This window comes from Solanum dulcamara, chromosome 7 (genome assembly GCF_947179165.1).
Source record: "Solanum dulcamara chromosome 7, daSolDulc1.2, whole genome shotgun sequence".
NCBI classification, from domain to species: Eukaryota; Viridiplantae; Streptophyta; class Magnoliopsida; order Solanales; family Solanaceae; genus Solanum; species Solanum dulcamara.
Window position 1 is genome coordinate 76,247,382 of NC_077243.1, and position 19,196 is coordinate 76,266,577.

Below are 19,196 nucleotides of genomic sequence, written 5' to 3' on the forward strand. Positions count from 1 at the left end.
AATTAAGTCATCCATCACTTTGGTATGGCTGTTATAAAATTAACTAACTTAGCAAAATAAGAAAGAGAGGGTAGGAGGAAGAAAAAGAAGCAGAAGAGTAATGTTTGTATCTGTGTTTTTTTTTCCTCACATTGCACAAGAAATAGGCTATATTTATAGCCATAAAATGAGTAAAAATCAAGTGGGCAACTTGCCCACTTTTAAGTGGAGCCCACTTAGAAAATAACATCCATAATATAAAACTCCCTCTTGGATGTCTATATAAAAGAAAAATTCTACTAAAAGAATAAATATATATATATGGTTATTTTCAATATCCATAGATGTTGTGCCTCGTTAAAATCTTACTAGGAAAAATTAAGTAGAAAAAAGTCTAGTGAAGGAAAAAGAGTACATACATCTGGTAATACGCCTTGAGTGCTGCCTCATTAAAAATCTTACCAGAAAAATTCAGTGGGACAAAACCTTGGTTAAGGAAAAAAGAGTGCAGCACGTATTTTACTCCCCTTGATGAAAAACTTCATTTGATATTTTGGAGACGACACATTCCCATCTTATATCTTAGTTTCTCAAAAGTTGATGTTGGTAATGCTTTTGTGAATAAATCTGCAAGATTATCACTTGAACGAACTTGTTGTACATCAATATCACGATTCTTCTGAAGATCATGTGTGAAAAAATAATTTTGGTAAAATATATTTCATTCTGTCTCATTTTATAAAGTCACCTTACAATTGAGCTATACACGCAATATTGTCTTCTAATATAATTGTGGGTACTTTGACATTATTTTACAGGCTGCATTTTTCTTTGATGAACTGTATCATCGATCTCAACCACACACATTCTCTACTACCTTCATGAATTGCTATTATTTCAGGATGATTTAAAAAAGTAGCAACAATAGACTGCTATGTAGATCGCCATGATACAACGGTTTCTCTGTGTGTAAATAGATAGCCTGTTTGTAATTGAGTTTTATGTGGGTCTGATAAATAACCTGCATCTGCATAACCAATAAGGTCTGCACAACCTTTGTTATTATAAAACAAATCCATATCAATAGTACCTTTTAGGTATCGCAACATATGTTTGATACCGTTCCAATGCCTTCGCGTTGGGGATAAACTATACATTGCCAGCAAATTAACAGAAAATATTATATTAGGCCTGGTTGCGTTAGCAAGGTACGTAAGTGCACCAATAGCACTGAGTAGGGCTGTACAGGGCAAATCGATAAACTGCACCAAACCGACAAACTGAACCAAACTGGAAAAAAAAACCGACTAGTGGTTTAGTTTGACTTGGTTTGGTGTTTGGAAAAAAACCTGACCATTATAGGGTTGTTTGATTTAAACTAAAAAAAGTCAAACCAAACCCAAACCGACCCGATTATAGATATACTATTTTTAAATTATGTTATACATAAAAATATTTATTAAAATGTAATTTATAAATATTTTTTAAAATTTTTTCATAATTTTTGTTTTCTTTCTTACATTTAGATTTGGACTTGATAAGGCCATCTAAATAATATACAAAAAAAGCTCATCTTATAAAGTTATATTATAAAGTTAAAATTTCAAACAGTGTTCTGGCTCCATCTTATATGTTGATATTTTGTACTAGAACTCTTTTTAAGAAGCACTACCCTGTGCTTTTTATTAGAAACTATGAAAAACCCAAAAACTCTAAAAAAAAAAAAAAAAAATCCAAAAAAAATTGATATCGAAAAACCCGACTTTTATTGGTTTGGTTGGATTTATAAATTTTATAACCCGACACAAATGGTTTGGTTTGGTTTGTAAAAAATCCGAACCAACCCGGTCCATGTACATCCCTAGCACTGAGATATGGTACTTTAGGACCAAGAAGTTCTCCATCCTCTTCTAGAGGTCGAAATGGATCTTTTTCCACTTCAAGTTATCGAACAACCATTGGAGTACTTAATGGATGTGCTTTGTCCATGTAAAATCGTTTTAAGATTTTCTCAGTGTAGGCAGATTGGTGGACGAAGACCCCGACTGCTAAATGTTTGATTTGCAGACCTAGACAAAGTTTTATCTTTCCAAGATCTTTCATCTCAAATTCTTTCTTTAGATATTCAATAGTCTTTTAAACCTCTTCAGAGGTTCCAATGAGATTTATGTCATCACCATAAACGGAAAGTATAACAAACTCTGATTCTTTTTTCTTAATAAAAATACATGGACAAATAACATCATTTATATAACTTTCATTTATCAAGTACTCACTAAGGCGATTATACCACATGCGCCCTGATTGTTTTAGACCATATAATGAAATTTGCAATTTCATTGAGTATATCTCTCGAGGTTTAGTACATGCTTCAGTCAATTTTAATCCTTCTAGATTTTCATGTAAATTTAATTATCAAGTGAACCATAAAGGTAAGCTGTAACTACATAATGTATTTCAAGATTTTTATGTACAGCTAGACTGATGAGATATCAAAATATTATTTCATCCATAACAGGTGAATATGTTTCTTCATAGTTGACCCAGTCTTTGGGAGAATCCTTGTGCAACAAGGCGTGTCTTGTATCTTACAATTTCATTTCTCTCATTTCGTTTTTGCACAAAAATCCATTTATATCCAATTGGTTTTACACCTTCAGGGGGTTTGAACTACAGGTCCTAAAACCTCACGTTTAGCAAGTGAGTCTAATTCTGATTGAATTGCCTTTTGTCATTCTGGCCAATCATATCTACGTCGACATTCTTCGATGAATTTAGGCTCAAGACTTTCATTATCTTGCATGAGGTTAAGTGCAACATTATATGCAAAAATATTATCCACCATAATTTTTGATCGATCTAAATTTATCTCATAGAACTTATTGAAAGCTCTTCATTCACTTGAGTCTCGTGTTTACTGATTTCTTCAGGAATATCAAGATTACTCAAATCTTGACCTTCTTCAGGAGGTTCTTGTGTAGTATCATCTTTATTATTCCTCACGCTTCTCTTTTTAGGATTTTTATCCTTTGAACCCAATGGTCTACCACGCTTAAGGCGTGTTTGGGATTCAGAAGCTATGATACTAGTAGATGATCCTTTTGGGACATCAATTTGGATAGGCACATTCACTACAGGGATATGTGACTTAGTTATCCGTTTCAAATCAGTAAATGCATTTGTCATTTGATTTGCTATTTTCTGTAAGTGGATGATCTTCTCGACCTCCTACTCACATATGCGGGTACGTTGATCAAAATGAGATAGTGATGAAACTTTCCACACAATTTCTTTTGCGGGTTCCTTTATCTCTCCCCCTAATGGTGGAAAAGTTGTTTCATCAAATCGACAATCTACAAATCAAGTAGTGAATAAGTCTCCAGTCAATGGTTCAAGGTATTGAATTATGGAGGGTAAGTCAAACCCAACATAGATGCCCAACCTTCGTTGAGGGCCCATCTTTGTATGTTGTGCTGGTGCTACAGGCACGTATACTGTACAATCACGATCAAATACTAATTGTGACGGAGAGTATTTATTATAATGTTTCGGTCTAAGACGTATAAGTGTTGTTGCATGTAAGATAGCATGATCCCAAACAATAATTGGCAATTTTGTTTTCATTAGTAGAGGTCTGGCTATCAATTGTAGGCGCTTAATAAATGACTCTGCAAAACCATTTTGAGTATGAACATAAGCAACAAAATGTTCAATTTTTATCTCAATTGATAAGCAATAATCATTAAAAGCTTGGAATGTAAATTCTTCAGCATTATCAAGGCGAATGACCTTAATTGGATAATATGAGAATTGCGCTCTTAATCTTATTATTTGTGCTAACAACTTTGCAAACGTCAGGTTGTGAGATGATAAGAGGCACACATGAGACCATCTAGATGGTGCATCTATTAGAACCATAAAATATCTAAACAATCTACTAGATGGATGAATAGGTCTACATATATCTCCATGTATACGCTCTAAAAATCTATGAGATTCGATGCCAACCTTCAGGGTCGATGCTCTGGCAATTAATTTATCTTGATAATAAATAGTACATGAAAATTCATCATTCATAAGAATCTTCAGGTTCTTTAACGGATGTTCAGTTGAATTTTCAAAAATTCATCTCATCATTATTGATCTAGGATGACCTATTCGATCATGCCACAGCACAAATATATTTAGATTAGTAAACTTCTGATTTACATCATATGTGCTTCAATTGCACTAATTTTTGCATAATATTATAGGTCAAACGACAAAATTGGTAATTTTTTTAAAATATGTTTCTGGCCTAAGACACTCTTGGTTATATCTAGATATTCAGTATTCATTTCATTTAGTGTCTCAACATGATATCTATTTTTGCGGATATCTTTAAAACTTAACAAGTTTTTTGGGAATTTAGAAGAGAATAGTGCATATTCTATAACAATTTGTGTCCCTTTAGACAAAAATATAGTAGCTCTTCTGGAGCCTTCAATCATTTTTGAATTACCAGAAATTATAGTAATATTTGTTTTTCTTCTAAGCAAGTTGGAAAATATTTCTCGTCTTTAAAAATAGCATGAGTTGTTCCACTATCAATTACACAAATATCCTCGTAATTGATCATTGATCCAAACAAAATATGAGATATATCCATATTTTTCTTCAAAAAGAAATAAAGTAAATATTATAATTAATGCATGACTCACAAATTTTATTTATTTACATGGACTAGAAATATCATTTAGTACACCCAAATAAAAAAAATTATTTAAATATTATTAGGCTTATCAATATTCATATTGTCTTCTGCAAAATTAAAGAAATCAGCTACATCCAGATGCATAGGCTCAATATTATCTTCAGAGATAAAGTTTGTCTCTAGATTATTTTTTGCCCTCTTCAAGAATGTCTGATATAGCCGAACTAGACGTTTTGATGACCGGCAAGTTCGCGATTAGTGCCCCAAACCTCCATATCTATGACGTATACTTTCTGAATTTTTCTTTGATAAAGCTTCTGGCTTTTCACTCTTCTTTTTGTACTACTGATCATTTCTCGGTGCCAGCCAAGCATCATTATTATAATTTCTTCTTCGACCATGATCACAAATGGGGTCATGACCTCTTTCTCGTTGTTATAATTTGTCGGATTTACTTCAGGGAGTGGCAAAGAACCAACGGACCGACTAACATTATTTTTCATTAATAGTTCATTATGACGTTCAGCAATCAGAAGGTGAGAAAGTAATTCAAAATATTTTTTAAAATCCTTTTCGCGATATTGTTGCTGCAGGAGCATATTCGCGGGTGGAAATGTGGAGTATGTTTTTTTAAGTTTATCTTTCTCATTGATTTCTTCTCCGCATAAATTTAACTGAGCTATAATTCTAAACAAGGCAGAATTATATTTGGTTATATTTTTAAAATTCATTAATATCAAATTTAGCCAAGACATGCCTGTGGAAGGATGACCAACTTCAGGTGGTCATATCTTTCTTTAAGATTCTTCCATAGTTTAAGGGGATCCTTTAATGTAAGGTACTGTAATTTTAATTTCTCGCCAAGATGGTGGCGGAAAAATATCATGGCTTTGGCACAATCTTGATTAGATGTCGTATTGTCATCTTTGATGGTGTCTGTCAGACCCATCGATTCTAGATATATTTTGGCATCTAATGCCCATGATGAGTAACATTTTCCAGATATGTCAAGAGCAACAAATTGAAGTTTAGAAATATTAGACATTTTAAGAAAAATAAAATTCTTGCCCCTTTTGTTACCTTCTTTAAAATATAGCTCAAAGCGATAGAGGCTCATGCTGATAACGTATTATAAAATTAACTAACTTAGCAAAATAAGAAAGAGAAAGTAGGAGGAAGAAAAAGGAGCAGAAAAGTAATGTTTCGTATGTGTGTGTTTTTTCCACATTGCACAAGAAAGAGACTATATTTATAGCCATAAAATGAGTAAAAACCAAGTGAGCAACTTGCCCACTTTTAAGTGGGGCCCACTTAGAAAATAACATCCATAATATAAAAATGGTCATATATTTCTTTGATTTGTCTCTATAGACTTGATAATGTAAAAGCGTAATATATAAACATTCAAAATATTATAAACTAACTTGCAAGTTTGAATTATTATATTCTCTTTGTTGCCCCGATTTACATGACATGATTCGAATTTCGAGAATCAAATAATTTAAGTTTGATTAAGAATTCGAACGAATATTCAAGTTTTTGAAATAAAATGTACATATTTGAAACTACATAAAAAAAATACTATAGGTCATAATATTTAACATTAAAATATTTAAAAGATAAAAAAAATACGATAAAAAATAGACTTGTTTCAATTTCAATCAAAATTTCAAGGATGCCATATTAATTTAGATGGAGGGAGTATTTAATTTTAAAAAAGGTCTTGAATTTCATTTTTCATTGTTGAAATAAAAGAAAAAATATTTATAGTTTGTTTAAAGTCGATCTATCTCTCAATATAATTTACAACAACAACAATGTACCAGTAAAATTTCACAAGTGGGGTCTAGGGAGGGTAGGATGTACGCATACTTTACCACTACCTCATGAAGATAGAGAGGTTGTTTCCAAAAGACTCTCGGCTCAAAAGTCACATCCCTAAGTAAGAGAGAAAAACAATATATCTGCATAATGGCGAAAAAAAGAAAAAAAATATAATAACGATAGCAAAGTAATGTGATAATTAAAGACAATAACAAAACAACTATAATAGTATGCCTAGACCTAGGACCAACCCTAAACCGACACAAGGCAAGACATCATTATATCCCTGCTAGCCTTCTACCCTAATCCGCGACCTCCACTCTTTTCTATCTAAGATCATGTCCTCGGTGATATGGAGTAGCGTCATATCTTGTCTAATCACCTCTCTCCAATACTTTTTCGATCTACCCCTACCCCTCCATATAACCCCTAAATCCAACTGCTTACACCTCCTAACTGGAGCGTCAACACCCCTCCTCTGTACATGTCTAAATCATCTCAATCTCGCTTCTCTCATCTTGTCCGCCACAGAGGTCATTCCCACCTTCTTGTGAATGACCTCATTCCTAATCTTATCACTCCTAGTGTGTCCACACATCCATCTCAGCATCCTCATCTCCGCAACATGCATCTTCTGAACATGAGAGTTTTTTACTGGTCAGTACTCCACTCTGTATAATGTCGGTCTAACCACTATTCAATATAATTTATTCTTCTTTTATACATTTTATATTGATCGACGATTTGACGTGATCCACACGTACAAAGTACGTACACTAAACTAGTATGACTACAAAAATAAAAAAAAAATTGACATGTGTTGTGTCTTTTCATTAGTTTTTGATATGTTTTACTAAAACAATATCTTGAAGATGACATTGTACATCTTGTTTTTTTCAATTTTATTTATTCAAGCGTCTTTAGCTTGATTGGTTTGATTTTTGGCATATAAATTTAAAAAATCGACAGAATTAATTTGGTTATTTTTTAATGAAAAATCAAATCAAACCGACCTATATACACACACCCCTTGAGAAATAAAGCACTTAATAGACTTTGATCGAGATCTTTGATTCTTACAACATTTTGCAATGCATTTCATGTTTGAATAGTAAGACACCACCCAAGGCCAAAACTATTGCACTTTGTTGGAACTAAACCCCTCTCCCTCCCCCTCGAAAACAAAATCATACAATACTGACAGTAATCGAAATCTATTCCTTCTCATCCTTGTAAAAATCAAAAGTAGAAAAGCATCGAATGGAGATGAGTTCAAAGTAAATTAAGCAAAAACCAAAACTAAGAGTGAGAACCACACACTACAAACCTGTTCATATCAATGTCTCGAAAAACATACTTCTGGGGACATAAAACCGCTCTTCTCCCCTCCCCCAAAAGGAAAATCATCATACAGTAATGGCAGTAATCAAAGAAGACAATCTTTGACAAGTGCAAGACTAATCCACAATAGAAACAGGTGAAGAAAACATGTGATGCTTAAAAATGCTCCACGGCAGAAGTATTTGGCATCAGTGTCGTGACCTTGATTCTGCTCGTCTAGCTTCATCTGGATGAGAAGGAAATAGCTCAATATACCTAGATCCAATCTTCATATTGTCCTTGCACATAGCTTTCTTGGCCTCTTCAGTAGAGGTGAATTCCACATAAGCCTCTCCAGTAGCTTTTCCATCAGAGCGGTATGCAATGTGTACCTTGTCAGGTTTAACATTAAATTCCTCACCAAAAAACCTGCCAATATCTGTTTTTCTAACACTGTATGGGAGACCTCGCAACTTCAATATCTCAGTGTACTCCATATCATCTTTGTTCACAGACCTCTTTGGCCGAGATGGAGGAGGGGAACGATATTCATAATCCTTACCTCCTTCCTTCACCTCAGCAGCTACAGCTTGGTAATACTCTTCCTTCTTACAGCTGAAAACTTCCACATATCTCCTCCCCATGTTCTGTCTGTCCCTTTGAAGAGCATAATCAACTTGCATATGACCAGCAAAGACAACAAAAGCCTCCCCAATGAACCGTCCATCCTTGATGACCAGGAAAATATCCACAATATCCAGGCCAGCGAAGAACTTGTAAACGTCAATTTCAGTGCAGTTGAACGGAAGACCCCTCAAACGAACAACAGGAAGTCCAGAAGGCTGAAATCTGCTGCTGCCATAGCCATAAGGCTGGTGATAACTGCTTGCACCGCTGTTCACTGCGAAGTAGGGATTTGATTCCATCATTCTTGGTCTCTTTGAGCCGATCTCGTACCCGTCCGAAACCCCCCCGCTCCCCAACATTGCCCTTCAATTATTCATACCCAAAAAGGAAAAAAAAATCCCCCACTCAACCTTGTTAATAAAACCAAACCCAACCCATATGTTTCCTACAACCTAGTTTCCAATACCACTTATTCTAAAAAGAAATCACAGCAGTTCACACGCATCCCAAAAAAATAATAACAAATTAACACATATTACATAATAACACAGAAATAAACACACTCCCTCTGTTCACTTTTACTTGTCCACTAATACAAAAATAGATTTTCACTTTTAACATATCAAGAAAAGACAATTAGTTTTTCCATGTTTTACCCTTGGCATTAATTACTTAATCCACAAATCGTTTTCAAAACCGAATACTAAACATCAATTAATATGGGCATTATGATAAAGTCCTCATATTAATCATTGTTTCTTAAGGAGCGTGCAAAGTCCAAAATGGACATGTAAAAGTGAACAGATGGAGGAGTAAATAAGAGACATATTCTTGGGATTATGCTCAAAGCATAAACTTAAAGAAAGAACAATTTTTCCAAGAAAGGAGATATTTTCCGTCCTTTTATAATTAAAAATCTCTAGCGGCAGAAACAAATTCATCCACATAATGCACATAATCAGGTAACCGCATTAAAAGACCATCATAATACTAAAAACACCTCCAGCTTTCAGGCCAAAGGGGGAAAATTTCCTCAAATCCTTAATATAGGAGAGAGTTAACTACGCGGCTATGTAGGTAATGAATATGGTATCTTAAACTATCCAGTGATCAGCAAATTAGCATTGGTACCAACCCCCTAAAAACGTGATAACTATGTGAACTTAAAAGGTCAAACATTTCACTTATGAGATTCTTATGTTGAGAAAGCGAATCTCACTTTAACAAATTGTTATTACTCTATCAGCAACCCTTTAAAGGTCGGATAACTATAAGAACTGAAAAAAAAGTTGAAGATTTTGTTTTTACACTTCTTGGGTCGAAAAAAAAAGAATCTCAATACAAGGTATTATTTCATGAAGTAATATACAAAGTTCAAATGCCAGCCATGAAAACATCTCAAGCTTCCCATTCCACCAGATAGAAAGGCCTTCTTTTTTCTTTGGAGCGGTGGGGGTCGGTTACAGCCTTACAGAATTAAATTCGGTCAATCAATTAACTCTCAAATCACAATTCCAAACTAGTAAGGGTTGATGGTATGATCTTCTTCTTCTTTCAGTCAATCAACTAACTCACAAATCTCAATTCCAAACTAGTTACTGTTGATTGTCTGATCTTCTTCTTCTTTTTTAATGTCTGAGAAATCCATGTGGAGACAACTTTTTGGGTGGCGTACTGCAGTCTTTTATAATTCGGGATGATGCAAACCACCCTCCAACCCCCCCTCCCCCAATCTTTCCCCGATTAAATGTTGAACTTAGTCCCCTTTGAGCTCAAACTTATACCTTGGACACAATTCCCTCAACCTTTCCAGTTGGACTAACCCACGGTGGCTGCCGGTGTGAATCTTCTATGTTCATTCTATTCCACCCAGCTTATAACATTTTAGTAAGAATAATTTGCCTTTCAAAGTTACTAAACCAATCCTTAATTCTACAAAAGTGTAAACCAAATCCAAAATTTCTCCTCCATGGTATAATCGAACAATTCAATAAACATGCATCAAAATCAACAAAACAAATAGATCAAAACACATGAAATCAAGAAAATAAGGCGGCAAAACACATCAACAGAACAAAAAGCCCAATTCACCTCATCAACAAAGCATTCGATTTCATCAACAAAAGGGAATTAGGTTAACTTACCCTCTTGATCCGTACATAACTCTTGAGAAATTCGCTGAAAAATATGAAGCTGATTGGATGAGAATCTGAAAATTTTCAATCTATTGGCTCGATTTGAAGCTTCGCTAAGGATCCCTAAACTGCACCTTCGAAGGAAAAACTCAAGAGAAATGAAGAGGACAAACCCTAGTTTCGGGTCCTAAACGATGAAATTGTTAACCCGGTAAACTTAGCCATGAAATTATAACCCATCAATCCGCTTAAGATTAGATTGATTATTGATTTGTTCATTTATAACGCTAATTAATTTTAATCCACTTGAATAGATACGTGACCTAAATTGATCAATGAGAATTTTTATCAAATATTTTTTAAAAAATATTTTTTAAATTTGAAATGTTATATATAGCGATAAAAAAAATTATTAGATATTAAAAAATTGTAAAAGTACAAATAAAGTATTTACAACTTGGTAATAATTGTATAGATTAGATTTTGACTTTCTTAGCTCAATTCATTTTAAACCAAGTGACATTTGAGCAGGTTACTTAAAGTTTGCGTATCGATGTTAAAATTTATCAGTTTAATTTATCGATTATCGATTTATAGACATATTAAATCGTTATAGAATTATTAAGATATTTGCTTATTCATTTATCGATTTGTCAGTTATTGATTATAATCGATTTAACCGTTAAGATTTGAAAATCACTTAGAAATAAAGTGACAAACTAAATGAACCATGCGCATGAGTTGATAGATTGCATCTTGTTCAAAAGCAAACACTGTCACATCGTAGAATAATCGAGAGTTTAAGACAGACAGAAATAAAAGTATGAAACTAAACTCTAAGTCAAGAACTTTATATACCGAATGGTATAAATGTAATTTATTAATTTACTATCAGGTTATCGATTAATCCATTAAGAGAAAACTTCAAACCGTTAAAAATCGATAACTTGATAATTAAAAAACTTGTTATTAAAACCGCAAAATCAACAACCCATTATCGATAAACTAAGAAAAAAAATTCAATTCGAATTATCGATTTTGAATGGCCCTAGAATTAATAATACATTTATTTATTAATTCTATTATATTTTATCCACCCAAATTCACCTCATTTGCAATTTATACTTTTGATTCATAGCATTTTTTGTTGAGACATTTAGGTTTAAGATAAAACAACATAACTAACCAAACATTTCTAGTATGTTATTAAACAACACCCTATTATAAAAAAAATACATAATCATATGCAATTTTTTTAAGGTTAAATCCATCGGTGGCCCCCTAAAGTTGTCACCAATTTTCACTTAGATATCTTAACTAGCTTTGTTCATTTTAAACACATCATGTCATGCTCCACTGTGTCATTTTGACACTTTTTTGCTGAGTTGGCAAAGTGCGTGTATTGCACTCATTTTAAACGTGTGAAAAATATTTTTTTGTGAATATTTTTTTTCCTTTCTTCTTTTTCCATCTTTCTCTGCCCACCACCATTTATTAAATGACCACCACAATAATTTAGAAAAATCTTGTAAAAACATAGCAATGCTCTGATTTTGAATAAAATAAAAGAAATCACTGCACTGATTTTAAAATTTCTTACAAGAATGTAAAAGAATAAAACACGAATAAACTTCACCGAAAAATTACTATCGATAAGTACTATTTCAAATCAAATCTACAACACGGCGAAAAAAGATGGAGATCCACCATTGTTGTCACTCTCTTTATCTCTTCCTTCCTCTCTTCCATCAAAACACATTTTATCTAAAATTAAAATTATTAACTCTGAAAATAAATATAAAAAGTCATTGGAGAAAAATCAGATTTAATCTCATAATTTTATTCGGTGAAACTTCATTTTTTCTAGTAAGGAGGAGTTCTTGTTGATTGAGATGAATTCTCTAGAAAATGTTTTTTTTTTATTACTGAAATATTTTTTAAAAATAAGTTTAAATAGTTTTTCAATCTTCTTCTTATAATTTTTTTTTTGTGAACCAAACTGACATGTCCTCCTTTTATTAGTCAGCATGTCATGTCACCTGCGAGTGGATCACACGTATTTTATAATTTTAGCTGATTTGCAAAAATGTGTCAAAATGACACAGTGGAACATGACATAAGGTGTCTAAAATGAACAAAACTTAATTGGGGTGTCTAAATGAAAGTTGATGCCAACTTTAGGGGCCCACAGATGGATTCACCATTTTCTAATTTTCTAGCGAATTGCCTTTCTCCTCGATTTTTTCCAGCTCTTATTCTTTTTCTTTTTCGGGTTTTCTTTGAAAGTTATGTTGATCGATCAAGGTTGATCGTGTTATCAATAATCAATTGCAATCAAAGTCAGATGAATAAGTTGGAAATCAGATTTGTATACTTATTTTCAAAAGTCGATGAGTATGGTATTGCTGTTGTTGTCCCGATTTTGTTATGGAATTCACTGATATTGTTGTAGTGAATCTAGGTGATTCAGTGTATCTTCTTCTTCTAAGTATGTATATAGGCACAAATACACTTGATACATTAGTGCATATTTAATGTTGGCTTATTTGATGAATGTATCAGGGCATATTTAATACTACTAGATTTGTGTATTTATGAAAGAATCCATTGGATACATCAATGCATATTTGATATTGGATATATGAAATTGTATATGATACATTATATATTTAATATTGGATATACTTGGTGGAATTGATATCAGATACACTAGATGAAAATTGATGCTATATATATGGATGAAATTGATATTGAATATATTAGATGAAATTGATACTGAACTTAGATATACTAAATACATCATTGCATTTTAATATCGAATAAACAGATATATAAAGTTCTGAAACACAAATATAGAGAAGGAGAAGAATGAGAAAGAGATAAAAGAGAGAGACAATTTTAAGAAAGAGATATTCATCGAATACAATATATTCGATAATAAATTAGAATAAGATTATAGATGCATTGAATACTTAACATCCATAATGGTGTACATTATGAAAATTTCTCTTTTAATAACAAGACTAATTAGCATTGCATGTGCAACAATTAGCATAACATAACCCATTATTCAACACTTTGGCACTTGATAACCAAATTCAATAATAATTGTCAATTCACTAACAAAAAATTACTTCAAATATTTATTCGATCCTTCATAGATATACTGAAGAAAGGACAAGAAGTACCATTAAAGACTAATAAAGAATAGTTCAAATTTTATTCAAATTATATATTCGTGATTTATAGATTAGGTGATATTGAGCTTCGTTCGGAACATCTTAAGAAACTTAAATATCAAATCGATTAATATATATCTAAAACTATATATATACATAAACTATATATATATATATATATATATATATATATATATATATATATATATATATATATATATATATATATATATATTATTAATATGTATTTTCAAACCTCACGTAGAGCTGAGATGTGACATTTATCCAATCATACATTTCTTTATTCATATTTTTATCATACTTTTACACATTCACCTTAAAAAATGAACAAGCATTTACAATGTTTATTACTATTCACAATATGTTCAAGGAATTGACTACAACCATTTATATGTGATCCATAAGTTTTCATTATAAAATCATGAATTAAAAAAAATAATATAAAATCATCGTCACGCTTTGGCATTTAACAAATTTATTTGACTCACCTCAACATCATTTTAAAAGGTCAAGTGCACTACCACTTTGTATTCCTTTATTTTGATGGAGGATTTACAAAACTTTTTAAATTGAATTGCACTAATAATAACATGCCCAATAACCTTTTATACCACTTTGATGACAAAAATTACCTTCACATTTTGAAGGATTATCTTAGGAACCCATAATGTTCCTCCTTTTAATTACCATAGTGATGACCATTAACATTTTATCACACCTACTTTCATACATTCGACCGCTTGTCATCTTTCAGACATATTATACAATGCTACCACATTCACATAAGAGAAAGGAGCAAATTAATTGGGCGGACTTCATGACTTTTAGTCAAAAGTATATTATTTTTGTGTTAGTTGTTATCATATCATTACTCTCGTGCATTAAGACTTAAACTCAATGTCTTACCCATATAAAGAAGGCGTTTTAAATCATTATTTTTTGGGACCCAACCTAATATTTTATTATCATGATGCATCAGCATGACTCTAACCCGATGTCTTACCCTCTTGGTATGATAGGACTTGAATCCATCATCTTACCCTCAATTAATGGCATAATAAGCCAAATGCAATAGGGCTCACCATTGAGCCTGAAAACAAATATTACCACTTTGTGATTAACATGCACAAATAAATATAGAACAAACCTCGAATGTATCAAATCAAATCAATACCACAATCATCTCAACAACTCAACGTCAAATCAATATGAAATGCAATATAAATAAAATGTAATATAATGCACTAGCCAAAAATCGATAGACACATACTTCCTCTGTCGAATAGGTAATGAAAATTATTATTAACGACTAAAAAAACATAGAAAGCAGCTTGACAACATATATATACACATAACATAGTATTGAATTAAAGTACAAGTAAAGGTTACAATCAATATCAACATTAATAATTTATTGATCGTGGTTTATGAAATATATAAAGCATTAAATGATACTAAATAGCTTGAAATAGAGAAAGATTAACAATAATGTGTAGATGTGTGACTGTTCAAATTTTATTAAAGAGTATACTAATGGCAAAAAGTGATTTCCCCCCCCCTATTCTATTGTAATGATGTTAGGAGTATGTGAGGGCATTTTTTTTTTATCTCTTGATAATTTTAATTAATTACATGCCTATTTGGATATTTCTAGAGGTGTTTAGGGTTTGTTTATTCTAATTGTTGCGAGTTTTTCTTTAGATATAGTGTCTATCGTCTTATCTTTACTTAATTAAATTATCTTAAATTTTTAAAAATTTTCAAAGTTACCATCTTGATTATATTTTCGAATTTGATAAATCTCATGCCATAGTCGTTTTGGACCATATCTGAAATTGATCTCGGTAATGAACAATGATAAGTTGATAAATCTCATGCCATAGTCGTTTTGGACCATATCTGAACTTGTTCTCGGTAATGAACAATGATAAGTTGATAAATCTCCAACTTAATTATTCACGTCCTTTCTTATATTTTATGCTTTCGAAATAATAATTGGAATTTGAAGGAACCTAAAAAATAAATAAATTGTTAAGTGTTCGTGGCCATAAACTTGAAGGAAGATCAAGTAAAAAAAATGTTTAAAGTTTATGGATATGAACTATATTGATAGTCACAAACTCGAACGAGATAGAGATATTTGAAAAAATGACACGTAAGCTTGGTCAATGATCAAAAGATTTTTTAAATAAAATGTTTTAATAATTTTAAGTGTTTACTTAGCAAAGTCATAGGTAGAAGAATCTAAATAACAATGCAAGTCAATTATAAGGTCTCTAATGTTATTTGTCTTATTTTTATTATATAACATACACTAATTATATTTATTAAGTCTATAATTTTATGAATAAACTAAACCTAAATTTAAGATTGCAAAACTAACCAATATTGTGTTGTGATGCAGTAATAAAGCTGTTTCATCCTTAATCAGAGATCTTGAATTTAAATCTTGTGTATAAAAAAAAATTTATTAAAAATACCACCTTCAAATAAATCTTATATTGCATGATCTGAATTTAATCAGAATTTTAAAAAGGTCTTGGAATATCAAATAAAAAAAAAAAGGAGATTGCAAAACTAAACCACACAAGGGGATCAAAAGAGAGAAACAAATAAAAAAAATCAAACTAAAAAGAGGATATTTAATCTAGTAAAATGACCAAACTAACCCTACACGCACGATCCACGTATCACATTCCAACTTTATCAATATCTCTTAAATTTCACAACAGCCCCTTTACTTCTCCCTCTTTACACAATAAGGCTAAAACGGTCTTTTCACCTCAAAGCCACTACCCAACGCTCCTCAAATTACATAAACAACCCTAACTCCCCAGATCTTATCACGTGTCCTCACTCCACAATCCAACGGTCAATATCCTTCCTCAAACAAACACAGCGAAAACACAAACCCAAAGAAAAGCTAACAGCCAATAGAATTGTAACATTTCATTCACGAGGATCGATGACGTGTCATTATATATTTATTTGAAATCCCGCCTAAACTAAATTCGGACTTCAAATTTTTATTTTTTGGTTTATATTCAATTTTTTTTAACACTTGGATGAAAAATTTCTTTTGAGTCCCTCACCAAAGCCCTTCTTATCCTCTCTTCACAACACACACACACAACGCAACACACAATTTTATCAAAGGACAGAAAATATCTCTCTTTGTTTTTCTCTCTCAACCCTAGAAGGTAACCCTACGGCGGCGACTCGACTGAGGCGTACTAGTTTTTTCCCGATTTTGAACGGATTCTGACCGGTTTTTGTTGTTTTGTTGCAGGTTTTTATCATGAAAGGAGGTAAATCGAAAGGGAAAGCTGATAACAAGTACGTATGTCTATTGCTTTTTTTGTTGTTTTGTTTTTGTTGTAAATCAATCTGCAAAGCTGATAACAAGTACCTACATCTCTGTTTTTTTTGTTTCATTTTTGTTGTAAATCAATCAGGAAATCTGATAAAAGTATGTATACCTCTTCTTTTTTATATCCTCTTTTCATGATGAAAAGAGGTAAATCTGAGGGTGAAGCTGATAGCACGTGCGTTTATTAGTTTTTTTTCTGAAGATTTTTTGGTGTTTTGAGCTCTAGATCTTTGATTGAGGTGTGTGAGCATGATTTGTTTGGTGCATGTTTTGAATCTATGATTTTTTTGAAGATTCTTCAAAATGATTTTGGCTATTTATACAGTCAAAATCTACGATTGAGGTGTGTGAGCATGCTGTGTGTAGAATCTATGAATTTTTTTAATTATTTTTGGCTATCTATGCAGATAAAAGTTTCGATTGAGGTGTGAGCACGATATGTTTTGAATCTATGACTTTTAATAATGATTTTGGCCATATATAGAGTCAAAATCTACGATTGAGGTGTGTGAGCATGCTATGCTTTGAATCTACGTTTTTTTTTAAAAAAATAATGATGTGATTTTTTGAGCGAACCGTCGCGGTCTATTGAATAAAAATGCAGTGTTATGTTTTTATTGAATCGATGTTTTTGATTTTCTATTCATTTTTGGCGAACTGTTATAATTTTAGTACAGTTGTGATTTTACTCGATTCATGAAACATAGGTTTGGGTATGATTTCTGTTGGATTTTTTTTATTTTGATGGTTTTTTCTCTGAGTACAAACAAATAGACCTAATTTCTAGGTTTTATGAGTATATGATGTGGTATTATTGAGATTTTTTAGTATAAAAAGTCTGTTGGCGTGTATGTTTAATATACTCAGGCGTTTTCAGCGTGTTTTTATGCTGGATTTGTTTTTGGATTTTGATGTGATTTTTACTGGATTATTACAGGCTCGGAGTGAAAAAGAACGCTGCCCAGACTAAGAAGGAGAAGAATGCTGCCAAGGATCCAAACAAGCCTAAGAGGCCAGCAAGTGCTTTCTTCGTTTTCATGTACACACCTGAACTTTGTCCATAATTTTTTGCTCAGGAATCCCCATTTTAATTGTATATTTTTGTGATTTGGTGTATAAAGGGAGGACTTCAGGAAGCAGTACAAGGAAAAACATCCAGGAAACAAATCCGTTGCTGCTGTGAGTGTTTTTTCCCTTGCAGATCCATAGTTGTGGTGCTTTTTGTGCTTGACACAGTATTTGACTGAGCTTTTTCTCTGATTAATCAATTTCTAGGTTGGCAAAGCTGGTGGAGACAAGTGGAAACACTTGACTGATGCTGTAAGTATCTATTTTTCAGCTAATAAGTAAATTCTGCTTGAAATTTTTGCTGTTGCAGAATGCATTTAGTCATTGAATTATTATCATTGTTTTTGAAATTTGCGCTGTTTGAAACCATGAATATAGGAGAAAGCACCTTACATTGCTAAGGCTGAGAAACGAAAGGCCGAGTATGAGAAGCTTATGGATGCTTACAACAGGAAACAGGTAAGAAATGAACTCAGCGGTTCAATTTTGCCCATCTTTTTTTTTTGATGGGTTATTTTTGCTAAATATTTTTTTTCTATATTCTGCTGTATAGGCCGGTGAGGCTGAGGAAGATGAGGAATCTGACAAGTCAAAGTCCGAGGTTGATGAGGAAGATGGAAGTGATGAGGTTTGTAATGATGAATGATCAATGCCATTTTTGATCTGAATAACTTTTAGCTTATGTATTGCTTATGAAATTTTGTTTTCTTGATTATTACAGGAAGAGGAGGATGATGACTGAAGTGCTAATGAAGAAGTAAATTGGTGGGGAAGCTGTGTAATACCTTAGATATTTCTCTATATGTTGACATCTTACTTTTCCCCGTTCAATACTTGCTCTTTTTTGAGTTTATTTTGGGGTTTCTTAGGTATGGGAAAAAAATGAATTAGAACAGAGCTATCTTTAAAGCTCAATGGCTTATGTACCTTTTATTTTGATGCTGGTGTTTCTTAATGATAATGCAGTTTTTTTTAGGCAA

The 19,196-nt window shown here is 32.2% G+C and overlaps 2 protein-coding genes across 2 annotated transcripts; one reads left to right on the forward strand and one right to left on the reverse strand.

Moving 5' to 3' along the window:
* Positions 1 to 7,755: 7,755 nt before the first annotated feature.
* Positions 7,756 to 10,829, reverse strand: LOC129895241 (uncharacterized). The gene is made up of 2 exons (XM_055970924.1): positions 10,588 to 10,829; positions 7,756 to 8,806 (listed from the first exon to the last, which is right to left on the reverse strand). Exons 1-2 carry the CDS (start codon positions 10,602 to 10,604, stop codon positions 8,026 to 8,028), a joined length of 798 nt encoding a protein of 265 aa, XP_055826899.1. The 5' UTR covers positions 10,605 to 10,829; the 3' UTR covers positions 7,756 to 8,025.
* Positions 10,830 to 16,819: 5,990 nt separating this feature from the next.
* Positions 16,820 to 19,196, forward strand: LOC129896411 (HMG1/2-like protein). Its single transcript, XM_055972299.1, has 8 exons — positions 16,820 to 16,978; positions 17,068 to 17,114; positions 18,086 to 18,187; positions 18,270 to 18,327; positions 18,424 to 18,468; positions 18,595 to 18,675; positions 18,770 to 18,844; positions 18,938 to 19,196. The coding sequence occupies exons 2-8, from the start codon at positions 17,077 to 17,079 to the stop codon at positions 18,956 to 18,958; spliced, it is 420 nt and encodes a 139-aa protein (XP_055828274.1). The 5' UTR covers positions 16,820 to 16,978; positions 17,068 to 17,076; the 3' UTR covers positions 18,959 to 19,196.